Raw genomic sequence first — 12,257 nt, forward strand, 5'->3', positions numbered from 1 at the left:
CATAAATTTTGTTTCCGGCTCTGCTACAGACAGTTTTGTGATAGTGTATTTATAACTTACATAAAACCACCGATTATAAATCCAAATCAATGAGTGATGACATTTTTAAAACGTTTGCTTTCATTCTTTTGTTTATGGTAAATGTTCTGTCTTCAAAGGTTAAAGCAGTAAAATTGGGTCATGTTCTGGTAGTAGACGAAGCAGACAAAGCCCCAACAAATGTCACCTGTATTTTAAAAACTCTAGTAGAAAATGGAGAAATGATTCTAGCAGATGGAAGGCGCATTGTTGCAAGTGAGTATAAAAAAGCAACTTTTCTTTCAGTATGTGCAATTTTTACATCTCCGGTATCAAATCACACACTTGGCTGGCTATTTATCTGCAAACAAGCACAAGCTAATATAAGTCAAGCTGTCTGTATTGACAGTTATTTGTAAAATTCAATATGTCTGAATCTAGCTTTGTCAGTTTCACTTTCGTATAGCCAGAGAGCATCTTTGAGCATTTCAATCGTAGTTTTAGGACAAACCGGCTTCATAGTTTTTCTACTCTGAGAATACAAACATATAATCCTTTGTATACTCATCTCAATTATTTGTATGCAATTTATTGTCTTTCATTGTTATCTGGAATTTTTAAAGCTCTACCACATTTCTGTTACTCATAATATTAAAATTAATGTTATTATTAGCTCAGTATAATTAGAAAAAAATTGCTGGGCATTTTATATCTATCATATATATGTATGAATATATCTGTGTGTATACATACATTACACACACATACCAGCTTCAGGAAGAAGTTAGTTATTCTCTGTTTTGGAGTATCCTCCTCCTTTTATTTTATTTCTGTTGTTGTTGTTAGGGGAGATGTACATAGATAAATCTCATAAGTCTGTTTAAGCTACAAGGAAAAATGGTTTGTCTAATGCAATGTGAGAACATTTTCTAGTTTCTAATATAAAATTTTTGTGTCATGAAAAGACTTGAAGATCTATAACTAGCCATTAAAAATATACAGTCAATAGTAAGGAACCAAACAAGTTGAGACTAATAACTGAAATCTTCAGTATTCAAAGAGAGTATAAACAGAAGACTCCATAAAAATGTACAAGTGCATCACCACAGAGACTTCTTCTTGGACACTGTCGTTGCAAGACTGCTGTTTCTAAGCCTAGGAAACTCAGCACTAATAAAAGTATTCTAACATTTCAGTGTCGCAATGAATTTATGGGAAAAAATGAGAATTTGACTTAAACAGCCTGATTGCTATCTTTTAGAAAGATCATTCAGACTCTTAAGATTAGAATACTTCCTGCCCTTTTTAGAGGCATTATGAGGACAGTGGAATGGAAAGCAAGAAAGAATTGCTGAAACAAACTTATAGTTAAACAGTGACTATCTCCTGGTAACCCTTCACACTTTATTAATATATTTTTGAAGGATAGTCTAGAAGCAAAGGAGTCATCATAATTCTTAAGTTCAAGTTTGATTGTAGATGACATTTTAAACACAAGAGCAACTGAAGCTCTTTTGAACATGGTTTCATAAAGCATCACTTCTACGGCTATGTTTCTCGTTTTCTTTGCCTTTTAAAATTTTCATGTTTTATTGCTATTTTATTTTAGTTAACTAATTAATTAAATGTTGTGTGTGACCACATACCCCTGTATTTACCACTACTGAAATTAGTGGAGATCACACGTTAAAACTAATGGTGGTATTAGTACGTGAATATGTGGCACATTGCAAGGTTACTTTTTGGTATCATAAAAAAATACAAGTTCTTACAGACTCATCTCAGATAAAACTCCAGGTGTTTCACAACTATCATTTCTTAAAGATGGACAGCCTAAGGCTAAGATTTGAATAAACCCAGATGACAGGTATTTCTTCTTAAAATAACCATAATAAAGTTTTTACCATCTTAAATTATTGTTTGGCCTAGCAGTTCTATCTGAAATGTACATCAGCAAGTAGTATATAATATTCACTTCCTTTAATACCTTAAACATTTGCACGAAGAAAGTTCCAGTCAACTTGAAATTATGTATTTTAAGAACTATGGTAGAATCCCTTGAATGGAAATTAATCACCTTTGCTCTAATGAATTGACTAGGTGGTCAAGACCTTTATTCTACGTGGTTAAGTTTCAGGGTGCGTAATCTAAACAGGAATTCCTCCTTAGCTACAGGATGAAGGCTTTATGCAAAGTGATGCAGCTGCTGATTGGATAACAACTGAAGGATGTTTGGATTATCCTTTGCGTATTCTTTGGATTATCTATTGTAATAGATTCTTTTTTTTAAAGGAATACTAGCATCTCAAGCCAAGTTTAAGTACCATAAGACAACATTTAGACAAGTTTGCTTTTTAGACGTGCATTTAATTTACATAAAAATGCAAGTTCCCGTATAGTTTAGTATACGCTTTATCAGTATTCTGTTGCCAAGCAAACTTTCTCAAAAATGTTTTTGTTTTCTGCAGCCAAATGGTTACAACCAGATTTCTTAGAGTTGTTTTACCATTGAACAGTATGACTACTTATGTGATTTTAAAGGCTGTAACTTGATACTCTTAAGAATTATTAAATATCTATAAAGAATAAATAGAAATTATGTTTTTCAGATTCTGCATTAGTCAATGGAAGAGAAAATGTTGTTGTGATCCATCCTGACTTTAGGATGATTGTTCTGGCCAACAGACCTGGATTTCCTTTCCTAGGCAATGATTTCTTCGGCACCTTAGGTAAAAACAATATTGATAATAATAATAAAAACAATAGCAATAACAGTAAAAATATTGTCTTAGTAACAATACTGTAACGGCTATCACTGAATGCTATCACGTGCGGTCATCATCACAGCTACCTTGTGAGAGTATGTGTTATCCCCATTTTAGAGAAGGAGAGCATCTTATTCAGAGAGATTCTTTTTTTAGGGTCACTCAGATAAGTATTAGAATGGCTTCATATCTATGTGTTTTCTTACACAACTAAACTATACTTTGTTATTTAGGGCCTCTTAGAGTAAAACACAAAATAAGGAATGGTTTTTAGTGTTTGCTTTTCATCATATCCCCCTATGAAAAGGTTTGAGGCCAGCTCTGGGGAGACTGATTCTCATTGATTGGAGAGGCCCTGGGATAAACTGAAGCATCAGGAGCCTTTAAGAATAGCTTCGTTTCTCTGTGGCAAGTAGGTAATTCTGGATACTGGGCATTCCATACTCCACGTGAAGCGAGCTCAGTCTCCTAGTAGGATTTTTCTTTGATTTTTTTTTTTTTTAAACATCTTTGTTGGAGTATAATTGCTTTACAATGGTGTGTTAGTTTCTGCTGTATAACAAAGTGAATCAGCTATACATATACATATATCCCCATATCCCCTCCCTCTTGCGTCTCCCTCCCACCTTCCCTATCCCACCCCTCTAGTTGGACACAAAGCCCCGAGCTGATCTCCCTGTGCTATGCGGCTGCTTCCCACTAGCTATCTGTTTTACATTTGGTAGTGTATGTATGTCCATGGCACTTTTTGATCTAGCAATTCCACGTAAGGAATTTAACTAGGGATATTCCCCGTGCAATGATTAAAGTACAAGGATAGGCAATATAGCATTGTTTATAGTAGCATAAAAAAGGAAAAAGAAGAAAACAACCCACATGTCTGTCCAAACGGGACTGAATGAAGAAATTCTGTTATATCCACACAGTAGATTACTGAGCAGCTGTTACAAACAAATGGGATAACTTTGCTCATGCTGATACCAAACAAAATCCTGGAACTACTAAGTGAAACAATAAGAGCGGCGTGTGTAGTAGTCGACCATTTGAATTAATAGAGACTAAAAGGCAAGGGGGGTATGTTACATGAATATGCTCGACACGCGTAGAACTTCTCCAGAGGCACACTCGTCTCTTACATCCTCTTACCTCGCTGACCTTGCTTCCTGCTCTGCTCTGTGCTGCTCTCCTCAGCACTCACCCTCTTCCAGCCGCTCTGCTCTCCTGCCTCTTGAACACACCAGCTGTGCTCGCCTAGGGTCTTTGCGTTAGCTTTACCTGCCATGCCGTTCCCTCAAATATCTGCATTTGCCCAATTGTCACCTTCTCAGTGAGGCCTACCTGACTGACTTCCCCCACCATCACCATTTCTGATGTCCTATAGTGTGCTTTTCCTTTTTTCCTTGAAACATACAGTTTCTAACATTTGTAATTATTGTTTATTGTCTCCCCATGCCAGAATATAGACTGTATGAGGACAGGGGTTTTTGTGTTTTTGATCTCTGAGTTATATAAAGTACGTAGAGTATTACTTGGCACATAGAAGGCATTTAATACTTATTTGATGAATGGATGAATAAGGGTTCAAATATAGTTTTATATTAGTGTTACATTTGATTTTCAGCAAAAAAGACAAAAGCTGTTCTGCACATTTGTATTTGGGTTTAGCTTATGAGATAGAAGCATGAAGTTGTCATGGTTGCATTTTATTCAGTTGCTTTCATGAATATATGATAACAATAAAATAATGATTTGAGTGGTTTCTAAGTCAAAGTAAGTTCTAAATATCCTTTCTCTCCAAAATGAACATACCGAATAATGCAAATCTATTTACTTTAACTTCCTTTGGCCCCTTGTCCTTTGGAGTATGAATCACAATTATGTGAACATTTATATGAGAAATTCATTTCTCTAGAGCATAGATTATATTTTCTAGTATGTTCTCAGTTTTCTAAATTACGGATGAAATATTTTGTGTTTCTACATTCCTTTTTCTTGATTTTAATTTAGACATTGTCTCTGCAGGTTTACTTTTCCAAAACCTACTTCTAAAGTATAGTCTAGCAATCTGCACAAGATATAAATTGTTTGGAGACTGATGATATTAATTCCCCCTTTTTTAGTGTACATGAAGAGGCATGCATGTATGTATATAATTTCTGAAGATATTCATCATGTGTTAAAGTTAAAAATGCAGTCTCAGAACCATATGAGGAGTATTTTCCAGTTAATGGAAAAAGAATAAATTATCAAAACTATATATGTTTGTAGGTATGCATTTTAAAAAATACTAATATGAATGGAAAAATGAAGACACTGAACTATTAACACTGGGTGCCTATGGGGGAAGGAGTGAGATTAGCAGAGACACGAGAGGACTTCTTTTTTGCTCTTTGTATTTGAATATCTCCCAGTGAAATTGTATTCAAGTATTATACAATTTTTAACAAAAATAAATCTATGTAGAATAAACCACACATCAGTCAGTGTCATTTTCTTTTGCTTTAGTTATTTGCCTTTTTCTCTATACCTATCTTCGGACAGGCTTTCTGTGCAGTTTTACACACTTAAAAATATAAGTGCTTTGGTGAGTAACCCATGGCTCTTTTAACGACCATTCTGTATTTCCTGTGGCATTATAATGGATTAGTTGCATGCTGGATGTGAATCTTTTTTCTCTCATAGGTGATATTTTTAGCTGCCATGCAGTTGATAATCCCAAACCCCACTCGGAGCTCAAGATGCTCAGGCAGTATGGCCCCAACGTGCCCGAGCCCATCCTTCAGAAGCTCGTGGCTGCCTTTGGAGAGCTGAGGAGTTTAGCTGACCAGGGCATTATTAACTATCCTTATTCTACCAGAGAAGTTGTCAACATAGTCAAGCATTTACAGGTATAGCACATGCCTACGCTAAAAGTTTAAAAGAAGCCGTCAATCTTGTTTTTTTAGACTGCCTAATTTATACAAAGTCTTTCCATTTCTCTATAATTCTGATTCAAGTGATATAATATGAAATGTCTATAATCTAAATGAACATTTTCTGTTTAACCTTTGAATTGACTTTGGCAAGGTTCTGTGCCACGGCCATTACCAAGGAGCTAGGAAATTTGGTGGAGGTTTTTTGCGGGGGGGCGCGTGGGAAGACGGAGAGTGAGACAGCAGGGAAACTTTACTACTGTTTGACTTTATACAACAAGCATATGGTATCTGAGTGAAAAATATTTTCATTTTGAGAAAAAAGACTTGGAGATAAAAAACAGACTGGGAACTAACAGTATTGATTACATACCTGTAAATACTGTGAGAAAATTTTGTAAGATGGAGTAAGTGGGCAGGAGAATGGAATTCCTTATAGCCCACCTCGGTAAAGAAGACAAAAAGTCCATGTAGATTCTACTTTTATAGCAAATAATGGTTTCCAAGCTAAGTCACAATCTAATGACTCTTGACCTCTGCTCCGTCCCCATCCTCCAAGGAAAACCTAGAAAGGAGAATAGAAAGCTTTGTTCTGCCTGTAAAACAATGATAAGTCCAGCTCAGATCCCAACACCTAAAGAAAATCAAGACAGAGGCAATAAAGGACCTAGACGACCCCACCAGTGTGAAGTTAGCTGTTAGTAGTACTTGTTTTCTTCCCTCTGCTCTTCCCTATTTCTCTATTATCTGTACTTTTTACATTCTTCTTCCCTTCTTTTCTTGTTTATCTTTTTTTTTCATTTAGTCATAGACTTGTGACTTCTCTAAATACTTCTGTATAGATATTCAACACTCTGCTTTATTCAAAGAGCATTTTTAAGTTTGGTCAATCCAGTACTCATTTTAAAAGCAGGAGATTTCAGAAAGTGGTGGAAGTCACCAAACACCAGGATCTGAGTACCGATTTAACCTTTGAGACAAAGAACTGTTCCCCCTCAAATTCTGATATTTATTTAAAAAGAAAAATATTAAGTCATCAGAGCAAACCTTCAAAGAGAAAAATATTCCTCCTGTCTATAAAATATTCCTCCTATCAGTATTTATTAGTTATCTGACAAGGCTAGTAAAGAAAGGTCTGGTAAAGTCCATTTGATCCTTATTGTTCTGTCAGTTTGGGAAATCTTTATAATACCGTGTATTTTATCACATGGTAATAAGGGAATTTTTTTTTTTTTTTTGAATACAGAAATTTCCCGCTGAAGGTCTCTCCAGTGTGGTTAGGAATGTGTTTGACTTTGACTCCTACAACAACGACATGCGGGAGATTTTGCTTGATACTTTACACAAATACGGGATACCTATTGGAGCAAAACCAACCAGTGTGCAGCTGGCAAAGGAGTAAGGCAAACTCACTACTGATAGAGTACTCTTGAGTGTTACTGTTCTGGTTCTCAAATGCTGATTATTCCGAATCTGCTGTCATACGCTACTAAACTGAGTTGGTGTGGAAATTACTTTCCATGAGTAAGCGCTTCAGATATATGTTGCTATTTGCTGGCTGGATTTCAGTTAAATAGCATTATTTATAGGTCTGTAAATTGAGAACTTCAGTTATTTCGAATGTCCCATGAGTAGATGTACTGTAATCAAATAAAGGGAAATATTTGTTTCTTTACAGCCTCTGTCCTTTTGTTGAATTCCTATGACTCTCATTTTTTCCTAATCTAGTGCAAACTCATTGTACAAACATGAAAGCTACATGAAGAGATAATATGTATTTAGTTAAGATGTTCTTATTTATGTCACCATATATTTTTCTGTTATGATAGTTTTCTAAATTTATAATCATATTAACTTGAAATTTTGGGGTTACTTATTTCAGCCTGACAGATGAAAGAGGCAGGGAAAACAAGTGAGTTTTGTTTCGTGTGGGCTAGTTGCCTGCCTTTTATTTTGTAATAACAGGCTATGTGCTTAACAAAGAATCTTGCAAATACGATGTTGTTGACCAGAAAGATAATTGACAGTATTTATTAGTAGGGTAATTAAGTCAGTGCAAATTCACTAGAAAACAGTTTTAAATATGCATAACTTATTGATAATGCATCTAATGCTGTTTATGTCTATAAGAAAGTCAATTATCATAAATTCCCAACGGACAAAAATTACCTTTAAATTATTATATAACCGTCATCTCATATAGGAGGAACTTTACCTTTCTTAGGAAAAATTTGTTAAATATAAATTAATGATTAATCCAGCTATATATGTATATGTGTGTATACATATACACACACACATACATATATATTCTAAGTGTTTACATCATCATTATTTATTCCTTTAAATTATTATAAAACTTGTTAGAATATATGCCAATAAAAATAGTTAAAGCTTTAACAATTTCTTCAAGGATTTCTTAAAGAGAAACAAATATTTCCCTTTAGTGGTAAAAGAGCAAGATGGAGTTATGTTAGAAATTATCAGTGAATTGGTTTATATTATTAATAAGTTAGTAAATTTTCTTTTTGAGAAGAGTGATTTGGTGTCAGTTGCTAATATATACACTTTTCTGTAAAATACTGTTTTGCTGATTGATTACCAGTATTTATGGGCATCTTGAAACTAGTTTGGTAATTTAATGGGTATGGCTTATCTTCTATATTAGAGAGTTCCAGAAATGTCTTTGATATGCAAACTTCTATTAGTACTCATGTTTTTTACTTTTTATAAATTATATCTTTAGTTTCAATTGGAAATAAGATGATTTTTATTACCATTAACACATTTATATAGAGTTCTAACTTCATGGAAACCAGGCTTGTGATTTTAAAATAATTTTTTTTGTACTTTTGTACAACTTGAAATAAAAATTCAAATACATATTAGTTGGTAAGATCAATCAAAAGAAAATTGTTGGCAATTTAAGTTTTAAGGAAGACAGATAAAATGATTTAACTTATTCATTACTGTCTCCAGTTCTAAACTGAAAAATTCTTGCCATGGCTTGTTCATTGTTGCCATGGCAAGTTAATTACAGCTCTAGTACTTACTTATGAGTGGAAGCAAAAGTACATTGAGCCTGAAAACAAGATGGTCATGCCTAAGACCAGGATGGAAAGAACTAGTTGTCCACCCACTGTGTATAGCTAAAAATAGACTTGTAGCCCATGTGGGGGATGTGTGAGTTTTCCTTCAGGGTGGAGATAGTAGTAGACTACGATTTGCACATTCAAAGCATTTTTTCCTCACCTGTAAATTGCAATGACTTGAGCAGCTCAAAAGTAGTGATGTTTTATTACCCTTTAGTGAAATCCACAGGTTCCATATGTTTTATTTCTATCGAATTATCAGCCTTGTACTTTGAGAGGGTAGCATGGTAAAGTGAACAAAGCAATGTCCTGGGAATTCAGCAGTTAGCCACATGTTCAACCTGTATGTCTGGGTCAGACATGAAGAAACAGATTTTACCCTGTTTGTAAAATTGAGAGCATTTTATTCTAGATAGCATAACCATATACCTTTTCACCTAATTAATACATTTTTTAGAATGAAAGGGCACTATTAATAATAACTCTGTAAAAAGAGACGTACAATAAGACTGTCCTAGTGAGGCCAGAATATATTTTCATCTTTATAAGGTTAATAAGGTTCATTCCTATTCTGACATACTTTGCATTTTAATATAATCTTAATTTTCTCTCATCTGCAAAAACAAAAACAAATTAAAAAGAAGTGGTACCAACACTTTCTGTTTCCCCCCTAGAGTAGCACAGTTAATAGTAATCACGTAGACCTCTGAAGATTTAAAGTTGCCCTCATGCAGTCTTATGATTTGCTTTGACTTTTCCATACCTTTTGCTAAACCTCTTACTTCACTAGACCTTTTGCTAAATCAGTTCTTTGAGGGTGCTCCTGCCCATCTCTGGAGATCCTGTGTTACTGAAGAAGATCCACATTGGATTTCTGTCCCCAAGGAAGAAGGACCAAATGTTTTCATTACTATTAATATCCTGTTGCCCTGAATGAAAAATTGTCGCTGTTAATTTTCTTGTTCTCTAATCCAGTCTTTATTCGATAGGAGCAAAATTACATTGAATCCCGAATAAGATGGTCACATTCACACACAAGAGAGGGATGGAGAAGTAATTGACCATCCACTGCATATAAGTAAAAAGAGATGTAAGACAGATGTTGTAGAAGAGGGAAGTTTTCATGTGTCTTCTACAGCACCTTCCTCCTCAGCTGAAATCAGAATATACTTTGGCTGTTTGGTGACGTCCCGTTAGTACTCTTTAGTGAAATTCCTAAGAGAGATCCTGTCACTTTCCCTTTTATTCTCCTAAATAGTGCAGTGATGCTACCTATCCCATAGGTCTCTGTACATTTTTTTTAAAGGCCTATTGTGATATTATGAGAGGGATAGGATTTATCTTATTTACTAAACCTTTGCTAAACCTGGTACTTGTAGGCTGCATCATACTGGGCTGTTATCTTACCTTGCTTGATTGGGCCATAATGCAGCTCTTCTTCCTGATCTGTTGAATAAATAGATTCTGTGATCCCATCCTAGTATTGGGATCAGAATTGGCTCCCTAGACACCCACATTGCATTTGCCCTTTTCCACTAGTTACTTCCTGAGGCTTCTCTATTGTTTCCTTTTAAGTTTCTAATACACAGGAAAGGATATGCCAGAGAGATGGCAAACATAATGAAAATAAGGAGGCACACTGAGAGAAATTTAGGCAGAAATAGGAGGATTTGGCTTGAACTCTGAGCTCTTAAAAAAACAATCTGAGCTTCTGAGTTTCAAATGTCATTATTGGGGAAAAAGATACACACACACATACACATACATACATATATATGTATAATTAAGTGCAAACATCCAACCAAAGGCATATAGATTATCTGCTATAGTAGATACAGATCTACATTTCAAAGCAACGTTTGCTTGTTTTACCCTCAAATGAGCTTTTATTTTTTTAAAGTTTCTTTTATTTGGGAATAAACATACTGCTGGCACATTAGCACTTCCAAATTTAAAAGTGTGTTTCAGAGTAATTTATGAACTCTAACATGCTAGGGAAACATTTGTTTTAAAGGAAGAAAAGGTCCTTTTTTTTTGGTACATCCATTTTTAAGAGACTTACACAATATTTTATCTTAATATATGTAATATTATTATTGCATTTTATAGATAAGGAATTTGAGGAACAGAGAGGTTACATCACTTGCCTAAGGTTAGAAAGCTGATCAGGGGCAGAGCTATAATATACGTAATTTTAATTCCAATTCTAAGGACAAATATAAGCAGATCCATATGCAGATTGTAGGCAGTTTCTAAATCAGAGTTATTCTTTGGTTACTGAAAATTACAAATAGTTTTGGTTTAAAAGGACCTTAGGATTTTACATAATCAACTTGGAAATCATCATTGACCAAGATGTCATACGTGTAATATACATATTCTTATCCTTCAGAGTTGTGATAGATTCACATTTGGGGGGTTTAGCCATATTTCACAATGACAAGTAAGTCGAAAAGCAGGTTAATATAGACTTTTGGCATAACAAAAATCATTCTAAAGACTCTTCATCCCCAATTAAGCTTCCCTTTTTTTTTTTTTTTAAATAATGGAGGTTCATGAAGTAAAACACAAGGTAATTCGTTTAGAAAAATAAAAACTCTAGAAAACTTTATTTGGCTACTATATATAAGAAGCATACTAGCCATCATTCCTTCCTGATTTGGAACACAAGAGGAATTTATTGAACCTTCTCAAACGTTGTAGTCATATTTACATAAATCAAACATACAGAGAAATTATCTCTACCCTCTGAATTTTAGCTTCATGTATTTTTCTCTCCCTGTCTTCCCTAGGAGACACATATAATCTATAAAATATTTAAATGATCATCCTTTTTGATCCACATTCTTTGTCCTCAACCCTATTGATTTTTTTAATGCTGCTTAATTGATTCTTTTTTTTTTTTAATAAATGTATTTATTTATTTATTTTTGGCTGCATTGGGTCTTTGTTGCTGCACGCAGGCTTTCTATAGTTGCAGAGAGTGGGAGCTGCTCTTCACTGCAGTGCACAGGCTTCTCATTGCGGTGGCTTCTCTTGTTGCGGAGCACGGGCTGTAGGTGCGCGGGCTTCAGTAGTTGTGGCGCGCGGGCTCAGTAGTTGTGGCTCACGGGCTCTAGAGTGCAGGCAGTAGTTGTGGTGCAAGGGCTTAGTTGCTCCGCAGCATATGGGATCTTCCCGGACCAGGGCTCAAACCCATGTCCCCTACATTGGCAGGTGGATTCTTAACCACTGCGCTACCAGGGAAGCCCTGCTTAGTTTATTCTTAAGCCAGTTTCTTTTTTTTTTTTTTTCCCCAAAGCATTTATTGCCTGTTTGTCACTGGCAAAGTATCTACAGTCTACCAAACATTTATTTGTGTAAGACAAGTAGAATAAAAAATTTGAGGAAATTTAAAGGCTTTTATATGTAGGATTTCTCTATGATGCATATTTACTAAATGAAGAGTGATATCCCATTTATTTTTTAAA

General features: G+C 34.8%; 1 protein-coding gene across 1 annotated transcript in view; it reads left to right on the forward strand.

Annotated features, from left to right (window-relative positions):
* VWA8 (von Willebrand factor A domain containing 8) overlaps positions 1–12,257 on the forward strand; it is a 348,433-nt gene that overhangs the window by 200,773 nt on the left and 135,403 nt on the right. The window contains exons 23-26 of the mRNA XM_065896053.1: positions 159–294; positions 2,628–2,747; positions 5,466–5,671; positions 6,942–7,093. Coding sequence (XP_065752125.1) covers positions 159–294; positions 2,628–2,747; positions 5,466–5,671; positions 6,942–7,093 — 614 coding nt within the window. The remainder of the gene's footprint in view (positions 1–158; positions 295–2,627; positions 2,748–5,465; positions 5,672–6,941; positions 7,094–12,257) is intronic.

Source organism: Phocoena phocoena, chromosome 18 (assembly GCF_963924675.1).
Source record: "Phocoena phocoena chromosome 18, mPhoPho1.1, whole genome shotgun sequence".
Lineage (NCBI taxonomy): Eukaryota > Metazoa > Chordata > Mammalia > Artiodactyla > Phocoenidae > Phocoena > Phocoena phocoena.